The sequence below is a fragment of the Kryptolebias marmoratus genome, linkage group LG5 (assembly GCF_001649575.2).
Source record: "Kryptolebias marmoratus isolate JLee-2015 linkage group LG5, ASM164957v2, whole genome shotgun sequence".
NCBI lineage: Eukaryota > Metazoa > Chordata > Actinopteri > Cyprinodontiformes > Rivulidae > Kryptolebias > Kryptolebias marmoratus.
The window spans coordinates 3,487,304-3,505,713 of NC_051434.1; the positions used below are offsets into that span (position 1 = coordinate 3,487,304).

Sequence of the window (18,410 nt, forward strand, 5' to 3'; positions counted from 1 at the left end):
CTGGGAACGCCTTGGGATTCCCCCGGAGGAGCTGGTCCAAGTGGCTGGGGAGAGGGAAGTCTGGGTCTCCCTGCTTAGGCTGCTGCCCCCGCGACCCGACCCCGGATAAGCGGAAGAGAATGGATGGATGGATGGATGGAAAAAAAATCTAAAATAGGGGTCCCAAAATGGTGGAACGCGGTCCAGATCTGGAGCAAAAGAAGCCTTATGAGGACCCAGATTAATTGGTAAATTAAATTATTTGAGCAGAACGGCGGCTTAGTTGTTAGAGCTGTCGCCAAAAACACGCAGGTTAAGTGACTCTAAATTATCCATAAATGTGAGTGAGAGTGTGAATAATTGTCTTATTTGTCTCTATGTGTGTCCCTGTGATGGACTTGTCTCTCACATAGTGACTGCTGGAGACCCGGAAAGGAACAGCCGGCAAAAAAAAAAAGATGGATGTATGGATGGAATGAAAATCTAGATTTCTGTAGTTGTTGTTTTTAGAATTACAGTAATTCATTTTAGACAGCACAGCTTTCCCCACTCTTATAGTAATTAAATTTAAGTAGTGCTGCTTTTCTATAATTTATGGTAATTCATTGTAGGAGCCGCAGCTGTTTCTGCTTTTACAGTATTTTTTATTTTTTTAAGAAGGGCAACTTTTCCTGCATTTATGGTACTTCATATTAGGAGGCACCATATTCTAGCATTTACAGTAATCCCCATATCTAGCCAAGCCCAGCTTTTTTTTGTTTGTTTGTTTTGTTGTTGTTGTTTTTTTACCAGAGAGAAGCTGCCGGCACCATTGATGTAGGTTCAAGCTTATGGACAAGAAAACTAAACCAGCGTGGCTGCCTCTAAGATCATTTAAATAATAATGTTCTGAACCTTTGCAAGAAAAAAAGAGAAACTAGGCAGACTGAATTTTCATTGAAGACCACTCATCTGGAGGATTAAGTTGCAGTTCCACAAAAAGACCACCAGGGGTCACCAACCAGCAGTAAAGTCTGGACAGAGCAGTTCTTTTGTTTGTTTTCTATCTGTGTTCAGTTCTTTCTATACTTGAGAGAACTAATCTCCCAAAGGCTCTCACTCCTGTAAAGACAGTTTATGTGTCTGTACATTAAATACAATTACTTCTTTTTTCTAATTAAAATTAGAGTCTAAATGTTTGATAAAGTAGGAACAATGCTCAATAAAATCAATGTAAATTAGTGTGGCGTCCTTGCAAACCAGCCAAATCAGCTGATCAGCTGTGTGTGTGTGTGTGTGTGTGTGTGTGTGTGTGTGTGTCAGCAGCTGACTAGGAGTTATGACATCCCTACAGCCAGAGAGGAAGAAGAGGCAGTCTGGTTAATATTTGTCATGGCAGCTGGTGGATGGGGAAACAATTCAGTCCTTCGATTAAAACAGTGGACTGAATCAGATATAACATAAAAAATGTTGCTTTGGTTGGATTTTAATGATACTCACACTAGATTGTTTTTTAAATCTATATGTTTTACATTCTCTCTTTTTCCTTTTCTTCTATGAATGCTTTTCACCATCAAGCACAAAAGAAAAATGTCCAAAAAAATAAAAATCCAGCAGGCCAGAAGGAGTGCTGGAGTGAAAACAGTGTGCATGTGAGTGTGTTGGGTAAGCAGCTCCTCTGTATTTTACAATCACACATACCCACTCAGTCACATGCACACACACACACACACATGAATAATCTTTAGAAGGTTTCTGGGAGAGATTTGTGGCAATGATTAATGTCTGTGTGCACTTCAGATCAGGACTCAAACAGGTGATTATATATATATATATATATATATATATATATATATATATATATATATATATATATATATATACAGTCAGCTCAATCACTGTGTTTAATCACATAAATTCTGCTGTAATGTTTGATTTAAGAAAGAAAAGCAGCAAATTTCTCCCCTCTGAAACTTTCTTTTAGTCCATTTTGTGTCTTAAAGCTGTCTGTTCAGAATAAATGTGTTCTTGTTGAGCTTTATTGAACTTGATGTGGATTTGTTTTTTAACCCTTAGCAGCGGGATGTGTTGTAAACAAACTCACTGTGCATTAAAAGTTTATGTCTGAGTGAAATCCCAGCACTGATTGGCTGATTGAGGTGTTTCCCTTCAAGACAATTCAAGCCTATAAGATCACCCCCCCCCCCTTCCCCCCAAACTGTCACACGCGCACACATGAGCACGTGCGCTCACTCACCCTTCATCTCGGAACAGTCCTTGGTAGCTCTCTGGTCGGCCTTGATTGGCACCTGGAGCAGGGACTTCAGGTTGGTCATGGAGGTCAGGTGTCCACCCTGAGGGACACTTCCAGCCGGGCTGCTGGCCCCGAACTGCGGGCTCGTGGCCCCCGCGGGGATATCGGGCGGCAGGAGCTGGGTGAGAGACCTGGACATACCTTCCAGGGGAGTAAGAGGGGGTAATAGGTGAGGGTAGGGTAAAAAAAAACCTGCCGAGTGTGCGCTCGAGATCAAATAATCCACTTAGTGACAACTGACGAGCGCGCCGTCAAAAGGTGCGCGGACAGGTGAGGCGTGTGTGCGCGCGAGATCTCCACCAGAAACCCTGCCTTCCGCTCGTCCCATGCATAAAAATGTGCAAAAAAAATCAAATGGAATAAAATGAACCAAAAAGGGGGGGATTTATCTCCAAACTGGCTGCATGTTGAGCAGCTTTAATTCATCCTCTCGGGCAGTCTGAGCCTTCAGGAGTTGCTGTCTCCGCTACTCTCTCCGAACAAACTATTTAAACGGATAGATGAGGACATAAGAACCGGTCCAAGTCCTCTCCTTTGGGCTCGTGGACATGGAATGGTGCTGGGTCCGGTCCGGCGCTCGGTGGATCGACAATTTCCCCCTCCGGAGGGAGCGACAAACCCAACGATGACAGTAAAAAATAAAATAAAATAAAAAATGAAAGCGCTGATCGGTGCAGGGAGAAGGGAATGATGATCAGAAGCAGCAGAGCTGGAACGCGGCGGTGGGAAGTCTCCAAGACGGAGGGAGAAAAACGCTCCGAAAAACAAGGCTGCGCGTAAAAATGAGCCAAATTATATCAGATGAAAGAAATAAAGAATCCCCCCTCAAAAAATAATAAAATCCCGCAGATGATGGCTCCTATTTTCCTCCCTCTCTCGCGCTCCCTCCCTTTCTTGCAGTCACGCACTGTCGCGCGCGCGCACTCACACACTCGCGCATTTTTCTCGTCTTTCTCCCTCCGCCTGTCAGCTGGAACCAACACGGGCCGCTCGCGTCACGTCACCGCTCACGGGGGAAAGGCGCTCGGGGGAGTGGATCGTTTGCATAGTCCGGCCACGCCCACTTGCCCATGGCCACGCCCACTTCTCCTCCTCTCACTCGGCGGGGTGCTTTCACGGTACGCGGAAACGGCCGGAAACATGAGTTCTCAGCCTGTTTGGCACCTGAACACGGATTTATTTGGTCACAGCCGTGAAAAGGAAGGCGGAGAGGAGGAGGAGGAACATTTTGTTTTAACCCCTGAATGTCTCTCCTTTGTTTTCCATCTTTTCTGACTGTCGCACCTGTTCTGCATCAAACTCAAACTTACCTGTTTGTTCCACCTGTGGTCTCATTTTGTTTTCTCTGACCTCATCATAAATTTGTTGTAAATTTTCCTAACTTATGGAGCAGATGATATCATGGATGTCGAGCTATCTTTCCTCTCTGCAGACTGAGGAAGCTCAGAGTCCTTCGGTCATATTTTATTACACAAGTGAAGCCAGAGTTGATCGTTCAGAGTTCACAGTTCATCTGGATGTTAAATAATATGAAGAAGAAAAATGTTCAAAAGAACCTGAAGAACCTTTAGAAGTCTGCTCTCAGAATGAACATTTAAAGAATGGAAAGTCATAAAGAATTAAAAAGGAAATAAAAGTGAGATGTGAGACATTTATTCACTTTTTTAATTGTATCTTTATTTATTTATATGTATTATTTGTTTATTCATTTAATGTTTATAGTTGTTTGTTTTTATAGTATTTATATTTATATTTTTTACTTAGTATCTTGTGTTTTTCACTTATCTTTCCTATAATTTATTTATCAATGTTAAATCTCTTATATATTTGTCTTAGCTTTTATGACATCATTTAGACGAGCTCTTATCATGTTGGCCTTTTATTAAAAGGTTTTTAACTCTTAGTCAGCCTTAAAGTACCTTACGTTTTGTTTAGTTTTTAGCTCATATGTGTCTTACGTAGTGTCTTAGATATTGTTGTGTGTTTAGACTTTGTATTTTTGTGTTAACATGTTGTAAAGCACTTTGTATCGCCTTGTGGCTGAAAAGTGATGTAAAAATAAATTGACTTGACTTGTATTGATGATGACCAGAACGATCGCACGTAAAGGCAGCGTATGGCAAATGTTAAAGGTACTTATTGCAAATTATAAAATCCAAGATAAAAAAGGTTCTCCTGAACTACACCAAATGGTGCAGTTTGGAAGAATTTACTCCAGTAGTTTTCCTTGATATAAATTTCTGAAATGCGGGTCCACACTCAATGTAAACAAAGCTGAATCTGTAAAATAAAAAACAAGAGAAAGCTTGAGTCACGTCTGTGTTTCCAGCTCTGTGACAAACACATGCAGTCAAAAATCATCATAAATTTGCTCTTAAATTGTTAATTCAGGCACATGATTTTCCGTTTTTGTTCTTCGTGTCTTCATTTCCCAATATCTGGATTAAACTCCCCCATTATGGGCTGAAACTGTTAGAAGAGTTAAAGACATTTTGCTGCATTATTTATAATCACCATTACTGAAGTCCTGCACAGGTGTTTGCCTTCAATTTTCCGAGCTGTCCCTGAATGTAGCACGATTAACATAAAATATGGCGCCTCCCCGCAGGTCCAGCCAATCAGGGGCCTCCGCTGGTACTGTTCCGGACCGAATCGCGTCGCCCCTCGAGCTGATCCTCTTCCTGGATGGAGAGCGAAAGCTCTCCGCCCCTCTCCTCTTTTCTCACGCTGTCATGTAAACACAAAAACCCGGTGACTGGCAGTAAATTTAATGACATGCAGAGTCACAAGTCGCGCGGGTGCGTCCGTTTCTTTTCTTTTTTTTTTAAATCTGCACCCAAACGTCACACGAACAGGAACAGCAGGAGCTCACGTGACTTTAAAGTCCTCATCACAAATCCAGAATAATCTCCGATAAACTGAAATAATGTCATGTTTGTGGAACATGTTGATGTTTTTAAAACTAAAAAACCGTAAAGTTTTAAAATAACTGCAGGAAAAAAGCGTTTAAATCCCAGAAAAATGACCGTTGGTCCGACTGTTGCTGCCAGCCGCTCGCTCGCGCTCTCTAAACTCCGAAGAATCACGTGTTCCCCGCACGCGCCGGCTGTTGCCTATCGGCGACTGTACCGCGCCGCGATTGGTCGAATCTGGGTCACTCGCTTGCCAGCCTCGGCCTCTCATTGGCTAAAAATAGGTCAGAGTCTCCGCCCACAGGCTTCCCCATGCTACAGCCGCGTGACCGCCGGGAGGTTTTAAGAGTTTCCTTTCTGGAGGATCAATTAAAGATCATTATGGCTGAAACTGCACCACAAAACTCATTTAAATTTAATTATAAAACAAACAAATCAATGTATTTATAAGTAAAGAGAAGAATAAATCGTTTACATGCTTCTTTAAAGAGTAAATAAAATGTCAAATATAACTTTACACAAGAATGTAAAGTTTATAGAGCATACAATCTAACATATTGCTTTTCTATTGATAGTTTATGACAGTATATATATTAATCAGACATTTATTTATTTATAATTTTTATTCTAGTTTTGTCATGTTTATTACCCCACTGCCTTTTTGCATTAAGCTTTAAGTTGCATTTCTCCTCATATTTTTAATATAACTTCACCATGACTGTATGTTTTTTGTTTTCCTCTGCACATGCTATATTTATTAACAAATGCTGTAAACTGCTGATACGGTGTGCTGTTATAATGGTCTAATATTGTCTTCAGGGGGTGTCATTTTAAGATTATATTTCATATGAGAGCTTATACCAATAATGCACAGACTTTTGAATTATTTTGCAACACAAATTCTGGTATTAAAGCAAATAGGTTTGTTTAGAATAATAGTTTGTTTACTATGAATCGTGTCATGAAATGTTATGAAGGTAGTTTGTTTCTTTTTTAGACTCTATTTGGGCCTTTTCATGATAAGCAGTACAGTAAAATGCACTGTTTTGTTATAAAAACTAATTAGATTAGTCTAAATACCATGTATTTTTGTAATAAAAGCCCTAAATGTCTTACTGTGTGACTGTGTAAATAAACAGAGAAAAAGATAACATGACCAGCCTGAGTCCAACAACATCTTAAAATAAACTACAGGCTAAATCACACTTTTAAATCCCATATCTTGTGTTTCCAGTGGATACTAATCTGACAGCCACATAAATCAGCAGCAGCTGCTCTGTGGCTGACAGTTCCTAGAAAAGTTCTGAGTGTCAGCGCTCGTGCACCTCCACCACACAAGGAGAGGGGGAAACAACCAGCTTCCCTCACACAAACAGTGTTCATGTTGGCAGAAAAGAGTGTGAAACAGCTTGAATACAATAATGTTTCATTTAAGTTTTAATAGAAAATGTTCTCCCTGCTCTTCCTCTTGGCTCTCTGCTCTCAGCCATTATTTAATGTGTGAATGGCTCCATCTAGTGGCTGGTTGTGGGTAATGCAAATTTGAATACTGGAACATATTGGAGCTGAGATAAAAGCTTTGTTTGGTACTTTAAGTGATGGAAGACTGCAGATGTGTTGCTTAAAAATAAATACATTCAACCAAAGTGTAATTTTACTAATTTCTTCAATTTGGTGTCATTCCTGTGTTTCTGTGATCATTGTTTTCTCTTTTAATAACTTTTTTACACAAAAAAACCATTAAAAAATCAGCCTGATGCTATTTCACAACTCATTTATCCCTCAGATGTAATGCATTTTCTTCTTGTAACCAGAAAAATGCACATTTTGTGTTTGTTGCTAAAATCTGAGACTTTTTATTTATTGCTAAATGCAAGATGATTTTTTTGTTTTTGTTTGTTTCGATAGGTATCACAAAATCTGAGCAACTAAAATCAGAATTTCTCCATGATGCTTTTTACCTTCTTTTATTTTTGTAATGGAAACACCAAAAACCTGAAGAGATTTCTAAAATAACCCATCATGATGCGCATTTTAGTATTTAAAATTATTGTTCCTGATTAACTTCCACCTCCGGCAGCGACGGGACTTCAAAGTTGTTCAAATCTTTCCTCCATGCCTTTCAGTTATTTTCTATTAGAAATATAATTATGTTTTAGTGCTAAGATACATATAATGTCCATCTTAGAATGAGCAGATTAGGCTCACATGATCAGTTAAATTTGCAGATTACAAACAAGGACTTTTCTTTTTGCAAACGTTTTTTTTTCTACAGATTTGCAATTTTAAACCTGTTCAAATCTACATAAATCACTGACTGTTTTCAAATATAAAGCAAGTTTAAACATCCCTCATCTACCAAAAAAAGAGGCATAATGATGAAGTTTATTCTACTCATTAAAACAGTTTAAATAAAAAAAGTGAAAGTAACATTTCAGATTTTTATTTGAGGGTTTTCAACAACTCACTTTATAAAAGATGATAGTAATTTAGTAATAATTTTACATGTTTTAGTTTTACAGAAAAAAGTAAAAAAAAAAAAAAAAGAAAGGAAGTAGCACATCTGGACAGGACCTAAATAGGAACTATGTGAACACGCTTCTGTTACAAAATTGGGACATAAGTGTGGCGATGAGGGAGCAGGTAAACGGGGCTCAGGAAGGGGAGGAAATGATCACACGGATACATAAACTCATCCCGCTGCTTTACAAAGTTCCACTTTGTCCCCTCCCACCAATACAATACCAACAATGACAAAAGTAATACTTGGAGTAAAAAATAACAACTGGAAAATAGCATATGATAAAATATTAAATTGTACAGTACACTTTATTTCTGTCGTCCTTTTCAAATCCTGAACAGTTTAACAGTTTGAGTCATGTTCACGCTTCAGCCACACTTCTTTAAACATAAAAATAGTGTACATTAACAAAAAAAAAACTCCTTTATAATCATCTCAGTACAGAAAGCAGCATGGCATCCTGTGATAAATAAATGGCTTCTTGTGCCAAAGGCCGTTTTTCAGAAACTACTTGGAGTCGAATCTGGATTTACTTCCTCTAGAGAATAATTTATTTCAAGGGCAAATGTCACGCTGGGATATAAAGCGAGTTTTTCCCCAAAGATAAACACAGAGCAACAGACAGGGACTATACTGTTTAAGTGTAAATAATGGGAACAAACTGAGGTACCTCACTTCTTTTGGATGTTCAAACACAGCAAATGAGAAACTTCAACATTAAAACGATGACAGAACGGAAAGCCGGTGGGCAGTTTTTCAAACGGATCCTACTGAAATCATCAACTCGACTTTATTCACCTTCAGGGAAGAAGACAGATGCTTCGGGTGGTTTTAACTTTAGGCCTTTAGAAGTCCACGATGCCATTTTACCGACCGCCTCAGCTGTCGAACATCTGGACTGCATACAGGTTCGTCCAGAGGGGTGAGGGGGGGTGAGGAGGTTTTCATAGTTGAACTAAATCCTCCCCATTCTCCCACCTTTTTTTTAAACTTGTTAGTTCTTGTTTGCATCTTGGATTATTTATTAAAAATAAAAAAAAAATCTAGTCTTTTAAAAAACAAACCAAACATTAAAAAAGCAGTTTGTGTCTCACTGACTGTACTCAGTCAGAACTGTTGATCTTTCAGGCTGGACCAGAACTGGAATTGTCATCTGGACTGGTGAATGCTCGTGAGCCGGTGACCTGATCTTTGTCAGTTCCCAGGTTTCTCCCGCGCCGCCGGCGGTCGCCCCCCTGCAGGAGAACTTGTGGCGGGCCAGGAGGCGGGGGTTCCAGAACCGGTGGTGGCATTTGTGGCATTGGAACGAGGCTTGTTTCAGATGCTGGCCCCTGTGCTTCAAGGCTTTGTGTAACGAGGAGGTCCGTCTCCCGCACACTTGGCACCTCAGACGGGCGTGGCGGCCTGAGTTTCTGGGTGGATGCCTGACGGCGTGGTGCACCAGCAGCGAGCCCTGTTTGGCATACGTAGTACTGGGACAGATGGGACAGGGGAAGCGCTTGAGGGGGACATCCATACAGGTGAGTCCTGTAACCCGAACAGCTCCCCCACACCATGATTTCACTTTCATCACACAACCCTTTTTTCTCAACTGGGCCAGGAGCTTTTTCCTGTTGAATTGCGCCTGCAGTTTGCCCCTCCTCCTCTTCAGAATCATCAGCTTCCTGCGAGTGTCTTTACTCAACGGGACCCCCACCAGCTTCCCGTCTCTCATGATGCTGTGGATCACGATTCGTCGTTTTTTCTTTCTGTGCTTTCTTGTCTGACCGTGCCGCTTTTGGAAGTTTTTTGCACGGTAGTGAAAAGGGTGCTGTATTTGTTGCTGCTGCTGCTGTTGTTGTTGCTGTTGTGGTTGTTGCTGCTGCTGCGGTTGCTGCTGCTGCTCTGTGACCCCCGGCTGCATGAGGGACGACCCAGGATAGCTGGAACCGGAGCTGGAGTCATAAAAGAGAGGCGAGTATCCGGAGGGCTGGGACTGGTTGACGCGCTGACCGCTGCGGTCGATGCCGTGCTGAGATAACTTGTGCCGCACTAAACTGTTGGAGTAGGCGAAGGCTTTGCCACATACCTCACAGCGATAGGACTTCTCAAGCCCCACCCCCCCGCCGTGGACAGTCTGTTGATGCGCTGTCAGATGGAAATAGTGGCGGAACGACTTCCAGCACACTGTGCAGGTGTAGAGCCTCTGAGAGGGGGTGCCAGATGTTGGAGACTTCTCTTCTTGGGAACACGATGAGAAGTAGTCAGAGTTCCTCGAATTGGCAACTTGATTGATGGCGGCGGCAGCACCTTTTATTCTCCTGCCCTGGTTGTCGATTTCACCCTTCCTGTGCAGCTTCCCGTGTCTAACAAGACTCTGTGCGTAAGCAAACATCTTTCCACACAGATTGCATTTGTAGTTCTTTTGACCCGAGTGCACGGTCAGGTGCTTGGTGAGGTGGAAGGGCTCACGGAACATTTTGCCGCACACCTCGCAGCCGTGCGGTTTCTCCCCCGTGTGAACGCGGTTGTGGCGCCGCAGAGTTTCTGCCCGTCTGAAGCGTTTGCCACAAATCTGACACCCGTACGGCCTCTCAGAGCCGTCCCCCGGAGGAGCCGGGCTCCGCCTCCTCCTCACGATGGTGTTTGGGTCCCTTTTCTCTCTGGGCTTCCGCGGCCTCCGGGGCTTCGCCTGGGGTAAGCTGGGGTGGGTTAAAGGAAAGGTGGAACCGTTTAGGCTGGATGTCGATGACGGTCCACCTAAGTTACCAAACCCCAACCCCCCCAGCAGACCTCCAATGATGTCCCTTCTTTCTCCTTCGCGGCTCTCTGCGTTTATATCACAGGAGGCTGCAGCAGCGGCGGCGATAGCTGACATCGCGCTGCTGGTGACCTCATCCTCTGAATCATCCAATAGGGAGGACAGTGGAAGGTGGGGCTGCTGTTGCTGCTGCTGCTGATGGTGGTGATGCTGCTGCTGCTGCTGCTGCTGCTGCTGCTGCTGACTTTGAGGATGGGGATGAAGAGTTGGGGCTAAAGGGGCCTTACGGAGAGTTTGGCTGGTCATTTCATTGCCTAATGTAGTTTCTGAGGAGTAAAGCGTTGAAGTTTGAGAGCGTCTGTAGTCATCGACCCCACTGCTGTAGGGCGTCTGGGTCTGGTATCGATTTCTGGAGAAATCTGTTGAATACTTGTCTTCAGCCATCCCTCCACCATCATTTGAAATTCCTACTCCATTGCCGTTATTTCCCATTTTACTGCTGCTTGGGACCGATCTTGTGTTCCCTCCACCGCCTGTCCGGTTTTTAGAACTGCGAGGAGGTTTGCCACAAGCACCCGAAGCAGCATGGTTAAGAAGTGAAGTGCTCTCACGGAAACAACGCCCACAAGCCGGGCAGCGAAAGGGCTTCTCATCATGAATCTTCTCATGTCTCGTGAGAGATTCTCGACGGTTAAAGGACTTCTGGCAGATGCTGCAGACAAAAGGCCGGTTTTCTGAGTGGGTGACACTGTGCTGGATGAGGTGACCTCTCTTTTTAAATCTCTTCCCACACTCACCGCAGCAGAAAATTCTCTCTGGACTGGGAGAGTTACAGTCTGACTTCCTGCTCTGGCATTCTGGAGTCAAGCCGTGGCTGCGAAGATGCCTCCGAAGGCTGGAGAGGTGAGTGAAGGTTTTACCACATTCACCACAGTGGTACAGGGGTTCTGGCTCCGGCTGCCTAGAAGAGCTGCTGTTGTGATTTTCTTGGGATTTGGACAGTTGTTGGTTACCATTGGTTACAAGCACAGAAGAGGAGTTGGAGGATGTGGGGGCAGATGAAGATGAGGAGACAGTGGAAGATGGCTGCTGCTGCTGCTGCTGGGAGGAAGATGAGAGCAAAGAGGAGTGCTGTGTTTCACTTCCGATGCCACTTAGCCCAACTCCCCCAGATCCTCCTCCCACGAGGCCTGAAGAGGAGCTCTGGCTGTGCCCACTCGAGCTGCTGTTGTGGCAGTTACTAACGCTGCTGCTGCTGCTGTGGCTATGACTGCTGGGATTGTTGTTGTTGTTGTTGTTGGTGCTGTCCGTTTTCCTCTGGGGCAGGTAGCCAGCCATCGCTTTCTTTCTCCTGCTTCCCCCACTTGAAGCCGCTGCAGAGCTGTCTCCAGACTTTGTCGTGTCGTCTTTAGACAGCGACAGGTGAAGGGGCAGGGGGAGGGGAATGCCTGCCTCTTGCTGCATTAATGATGCTATCTGGTTCGAGGAGAGCACCGGAATGCCTTGGAAATCAAAGCTACTCAGTGGGGCAGGCTGGGGGGCTGGGTGGAGGGGATGTGGGTGGTGAGTGTGGCTGTGTGGGTGAGATAAGGCATGAGGGGTTAGCTGCTGTTGTTGCTGTTGAGGCTGTGGAGTGCTGTGGCTATGGCTGTGGGAGGAGTGGAGGGAGGGGGGAGGAGCCAGGGCTGAGTTGGACTCGGTGGCACCCTGGCTGAGACCTAAGCCCAGGTGGTTGTGGGTGCCCTGCTGAACAAGGAACTGCTCCAGGCTGCTGTTGGTGGGAACACCAGACAGGAAGTACTGGTTGGCAGCAAGCATGCAGCTGAACTGCTGGTGGAGGCTGCGTGGGTCGGACTGGCCGACTAACGGGACTGCAGTGCTGCTGGAGGGGTTGCTGGACGCCGAAACAGAGGTGGAGGGAGATGGCGAAGAGGAAGAGGGCCCAGGGGAGGGTTGAGGTACAGACAGACCTGGATGGAGAGGAGGAGGGGGTGCAGGTGTGACCCCAATCACCCCAGCACTTCCTCCACTGCTGCTTCCGCTGAAGTCAAAACGTCCCATCCCAGAGTGGAGCTGCTCCTGAGCCAGCGCGGCCTCGGCTGGGTGAAACGGTCGTAGAAACTGGGGATACCCCGATGTCGAACTCCCACTGCCGCTGCTGCTACTGCTGCTAATCTTACTGGACTTCCTGGAGCTGTGGGACGAGGACGACGACTGGCTCTGGTGGGAGATGGACGGGGGAGGGGCAGCCATTTTGGCAAATAACGAGGAAGAATCAGCAAAGGCATTGCTCCGAGAACTCTGAAGAGATCCCAGCCCGAGTCCAGACAGCAAGCTCCCAGAAGCCTCAGCAGAGGGTTGGTGCTGCTGCTGGAGCTGCTGCTGGTGCTGCAGTTGGACCTGCTGTTGGTGGCTGAGCTGTCGATCTAACCCAAGCCCCTTGAACTGGTGGGCTTGGTGTCCACTTAGCATCTCCAGAATGTCCATGGGGTACTTGCTGAACTGGAACATCTCCTAAAACAGCAGGCCTACCCCGTGCATAAAGTCACTACAAACAGCAGGGAGCTCTCCTTCGCCTTAAAAGGTCCGATTTTCCGTCTCAACCTCAACTTTAAAAAGACACTTTAATCCACCAGAAGTTGATGCTTGTTTTCCTCACATTAATGTACAACTAATGTGTTTACTCTTCATCCAGGACTGAAGCCTTCAAGTGCTTCAAGTGGGATGTTATAAAACGGGTCATAAATAAGAAATATACTAAATTATATTAAAAAACAGAGTTTGTAGTGTTGCTTTAAAGTGTTTCATATCCATCAGCTGATTTTAAAATCGGGCCAAGCAGTCCCACAAAGCGGAGAGTCTGTTATTTCAGTGGAAGATGAAGCATTTCTTCAGCAGATTTCTGTCTCGACGTGGAGTTCTCTGAGGAGCCTGGAAAAGAAAGACACAATGCTATTAGTGTCAAAGAACAAAACCACTAATAAAACCCCACCAAAAATACATTACATTTGTTGCCTAAAAGTCTCGATATAAAACCTCTTATAAACAAGTTAAATTTACTGCGTTAAATAAAACTTCAGACCAGTAAACAGAGATGTTTATGTTATTCTCTCTTATGTTCCCAGTCCTGTTGATGGCGTGTATAAAGCTACATTTCGCAAATAAAGCTTCATGCAAACAAGCTTTATAGAAAAGTAAGAAGGCCATGTAAAGTTTAAGCACCATTCCAGGGTCTGAAAAGTGAAAAAATGAGAAATCAGACAGGAGAGATGTTGGTTAGTTGAGTTTTTTTCCCTCTGGATATTTCATGTTTGACATTTTTCTAAAAATATTGTCAAAATTCTAACTAGTCTTGTTCTTGTGACTCCATTATCGTGTTCTCGTGGGATGAATGTTTTGTTACCGTCCTTCCAAACACCTCTGAAAGTTCTGGGTTGAGACCCGACCCGGTCAGAGTTGTTTTAGGCAGCATGGTTTGGGATTGTTGTCGCTGACAAGGAAGTATCTTTACAAAACATTTCCTAGATTCTGATTTGATTTGGACAGCACAGGATGAGATATGATCTATAACCAAATGGAAAATTCACTTTTAAAAACACTAGTGAATGTGTCAGATGGTTTTAAATGAAAGGAAAAGTGACTGATGGCAACAAACGCCTCATAAATCGTTCAACTCTTCCTGTGTAAACCAGCTGCTGCCAGCAAACACCACCAACTGCTGGATTTAATTATTAAAAAGAATAATATAAATTACCGAAGGTCCTTCAGTGGATACAATGCAAAAAGGACAACAAACTCTAGAGCAATGATTCCCAAAGTTGGGGTCGGGACCCCAATGTGGGTCACCCAACACCAAGCAGGGTCCTTAGATAATCTCCAGATATCAACCTACAATTAAAAACCCAGTTTTTTATTATATATTTACACCATAATTGTTACAGAGAATTGAAATACAAGTCATTTAATGATTTAAAAAATAGCAAATGGATGCTAAGACTGTTTGTGTTGTCATTATGCCCTTATTTATTCGTATCATGAGCACGTTTGGATAAAACATTAAACATCCAACAGATGGGGTCATACACGTTTATCACTGTTATTTTATGGGTCGGAAGCTGAAAAGTTTGGGAACAACTGCTCAACAGAATCAACACTCAAGACCATTTCTGGTTTTCTGTCTCAGTTTTGGTTTTTACAGTCAGTGAGGTTGAACATGTTTCTGTACAAATGTAGGTCAGTATGTATGCAGCAATAAATCAATTCAGTTCAACACGTCAGACTCCACTGCTGATGACGAACTCCACTCTTCTGTCATTTATGCTGCTGATTAGAAATCAGTTTTATATTTTTCAATATCAAGTGTGCAGCTGAAAACTAGCCTTCATGGCTAATTCTGGCATATTCTGTGATGTCCCTTTTAAAATAAATAAACCAACCAATTTGCATCTTGACAGAATACATAATCCCCCAAAAAACAAGCACATTAATCTCAGGTTTCTGCAAAATATTTCAGATTCAAATTCCACATAAAATCTTACATAACACATAACAATTATCAACCAAAAACTATTTTATGTCACATCAACCAGCCTTTGGAGATGTTCCAAACAAAATTAAATTGATGACATAAAGAAAACATGAAAGTTCAATCAGTTCTTATTTCTGACCTTCCTCACCATGAGAACCTCCTCCTACGTGCCGTCACATCTGTGTTCAGTCAAAGCTTTGCAATGTGCCAACACAGTGATTTTACATTCGATAAATTTCTGAAAATGCAGCATAAACTTTATGCTGGAATCAGCAAGTTTGAAGACCTGCTGTCAGTCTTCATCAAAAACAAGAGTTACGTCAGAAGAAGTCAAACAAAAAGGTACCACAGTCAGAAGAACAGAGCAGATAAGCAATAAAGAAAGAGTAAACAAACAGAAAAATAAATGAAAATGTCCCTGTGAAGTAAAGATTTTCCAGAAATCCAAGGATATTTTGTCTTATAGAGCTATATGTTTAGCAATTTAAGGAATATTATTTACTGATTTTTGTTGTGCCTAATTCCTGTAAAAGCCCAAAAACAGACAATTCACCATCCAAAGATGCTACATTTATTTATAAATACTCTTTAAATAAAGAACATCTCCCTCCTAGATTTAGCCAAGTTTGATTTTGACAATTAAATCATAATCAGTTCTATATAAATATAAATATGAAGGATTACCTTAAAGATATTGTGTTGAGGATGGTGAAAGTCAGCCAGCATGAAAATATAATACATCAGGTTTAAGGTTGTCACCAACACATTTATTATAGATAAATAGCTTCCTCAAAGTTGATAAACTAATAATTAATTTATGTTTGTTTGTTTTTCTCCTGTCCTGATTGTGTCAGCCCTCATCTACATAATTAACCTATCAGGACGAAGATTAGAAGACACCAGATTCAAACTTCCACAGAAAATAAAAAGTACTGGAAAATAAATATTGAACAGTCTTATTTTTAATATAAATACATTTCTATATGTTTTCTGGTGAGATTATAGACCTGCTGGGGCTGACGTACAACATTCAGCACATGCAGAAAAAACAAAAAACACCGATTGAAAAGATGTTTATGACTCATAAATAACTCATTTAGATCAGATCTGAAATCATCAGTCTTTCAGGTTTTGTACACTTTTTCTCCTGAACACCAAATCAACTTGTTAGGATTAACTTTATATATTCAAGCTGCCTCTCTGGCTGTGAGGAAAATTAAAAATAACAAACTCACAAAGCCAGCTGCTATTTAAAGAGGCTCACATTATTAGGTGATGAACCTTCAGTGTATTTTAAAGCTGGAAGTCAACAATGAATTGGGGAAAAAAGCCAAAATGTATTATGTACAATGCATTATTCCGCCTTGTTTCTGAAGCTAAATGTACTCCGACAGTTCTGCTTTTCAAACCGTCTGAAGCGTTAAACTGGTATAAAGATTTATTTCTTTAACTCTGGTTACCTCCGGTGATCCAGATCAGTCTAGCAGTCAGAGACGAAAGTGGATGAAATAAAGAAGATCTGAAACACTTATTTATCAAGACAAACTGAAAGGTAAGGGTTTTAGAGGATCGTGACGTTTAAATAAACCGTTTCTGGGGAAGAAAAGGAAATAAACAAACATATTTTAGGCTGTCAGGAAGCTAATCTTGAACACAAACGCCCCTGACAGCTGAATAGACAGAACAAGTTTTAAATAATTCTAAACCTTTTCTTTAATAAAAGCAGCCAATTCTGAGCTGAAGTTAAAATCTAAAAAATAAATTTAAAAATCAAAATGTGCACATCATTTAGGTGCAGACTGTCTGTTATGGAAAAATATTTTAACACTATTTTCACAAGTATTACAGATAAAAATATGACGCCAACCAACATTTTTGTGTTTATAATACAGATAATTTGGGGTATTTATGCAGCTGAAGAGAGCTGAGGAACGTCAGAAGCAGAGGATCATAAAGCTGACAGATATCAATGATAGCACCAATAATGAAACCCAAAAAAACAAACAAACAACCTTAGATTCAGTGCCAAATGAAAGGCACTCAGAGGGATTGCTGCAATTTTTTTACAGTGTTCAGGGACTCTTCAGCATCTATAAAACCTCTAAATGACAAGACTTGCTCGTGAAACCAACTTCCACATTTCTCCCCATTTAAAGCGACGTATCCGAACAATAAAGTAGTGTTTTTAAAAGCAGGCGAAGCTGCCTCACATGAGGAGAAAACAGTGCATCTCCTCATCCTTGTGTTTTTATCTCGTCTGAGCTGCAGAATAAGCACCAGTTCTTCTGCGAAATCCATGCAACGACTGGATATGCAGCTTAAAGAGGCACAAGGTCAGCTTTACTCTATTTAGGTCCACATTTTTAATGTGAAATATACCACAGAGCAGCTTGGGTTAGGGTTAGAACATGATGCTGTTTGCATCTTACCAGCTGATCCACAGGTCTGAAACTCCTGCAGGGCTGAAGGTGGAGGACAGGAGGGCGAGACAGTCCACTTTGTCCACAGACAACCAAAACCTCAGCTTGACAATCTTAAAATCAAAGCAGATCACAGATCAGATCAGACAAACAGCCCAAAAGACACTAACAGCATCTGTCAATCACACAGCTAGTCAACGCTAACTATCAAAAAAAGCTACTATAACGCTTTAAAAATAAATTAAATCGTAAATATAACGTGTTCTGAGTTAAACATCAGCCCACAGCAACATTACAATGCAGCTAATGACTAAAAGGTTTCAAAGCTAAAGGCTGTATCAGAGTTTCCCAGCCAAAAGCTAGCAATGCTAGCAGCTTAGCTGTTAGCTTCGCAGCTAACAGGTTAGCATCAGGAGCCCTGCTGGAAGCAGCTTTTTGTTTATGTTTTTACCTCCAAACATATGACGTGTGGGTGCAAACAAACCCGGCTCACAACCACCGCGGTAAAAGCGTGAAAACATGGGGGAGGCGGTGTGCTCCGGAAGCACGGTCCCTACTGCCTGTCAGCGGGGCCTTTTTTCTCCTCCATCCATGAAAAAAACACCACCGTGGAAGGCCTGGATCTCCATCGGCCCAGGAGGGCTGCTTTTCACTCACACCGCTTTCCGCTGGCCTGCTCCCCGCTCCTCCATTGTCCGACTCCGGGGTGCTGCAGCTTCAGCAACACGTAGCCTTTTGTTGGGGTTTCTTCCGTATTATTGTTATTATTATTTGTATTTTTTCCCAGCTTCTCCCCCCTGCTGCCCGCTTTCCGCCCCGTTTCAGGTTTAGGTGTCCCTCCTCCTCAGCAGACGACGGCTCCTCCGAGGCAGCTAGCGGTAAAATGGTAGTTTCCTGTCTGCCTAATGGTTCCGGGTAGAGGCAGGGACAGGTTTGTCTGTCCGGCCGGGGTCTTCACAGACACCCCCGGGCCCCCGGCTGCACGAAACACATCCTATCCTGCACGATGCTCACGCA

General features: G+C 42.8%; 2 protein-coding genes and 1 long non-coding RNA gene across 5 annotated transcripts in view; all 3 read right to left on the reverse strand.

Annotated features, from left to right (window-relative positions):
- The window catches only part of dbpa (D site albumin promoter binding protein a), a 36,230-nt gene extending 32,935 nt beyond the window's left edge, over positions 1-3,295 (reverse strand). The window contains exon 1 of one of the 2 annotated variants that reach the window (XM_017427646.3): positions 2,216-3,295. In XM_017427646.3, coding sequence (XP_017283135.1) covers positions 2,216-2,411 — 196 coding nt within the window. In that variant the 5' untranslated portion in view covers positions 2,412-3,295. The remainder of the gene's footprint in view (positions 1-2,215) is intronic. The other variant, XM_017427647.3, reaches the window with a different exon arrangement.
- A 729-nt stretch (positions 3,296-4,024) lies between these two features.
- On the reverse strand, positions 4,025-5,334 carry LOC108242648. Its single transcript, XR_005233212.1, has 2 exons — positions 4,787-5,334; positions 4,025-4,552 (listed from the first exon to the last, which is right to left on the reverse strand). It is a non-coding gene; the product is annotated as an uncharacterized LOC108242648 (long non-coding RNA).
- Positions 5,335-7,611: 2,277 nt separating this feature from the next.
- Positions 7,612-18,410, reverse strand: LOC108242672. Of its 2 annotated transcripts, none has more exons than XM_017427665.3 (3): positions 18,051-18,410; positions 17,403-17,506; positions 7,612-13,376 (listed from the first exon to the last, which is right to left on the reverse strand). In XM_017427665.3, the coding sequence occupies exon 3, from the start codon at positions 12,954-12,956 to the stop codon at positions 8,796-8,798; it is 4,161 nt and encodes a 1,386-aa protein (XP_017283154.1). In that variant the 5' UTR covers positions 12,957-13,376; positions 17,403-17,506; positions 18,051-18,410; the 3' UTR covers positions 7,612-8,795. The 2 variants fall into 2 exon arrangements, with proteins under 2 accessions (XP_017283154.1, XP_017283153.1); XM_017427664.3 differs by having other exon boundaries at positions 17,845-18,410.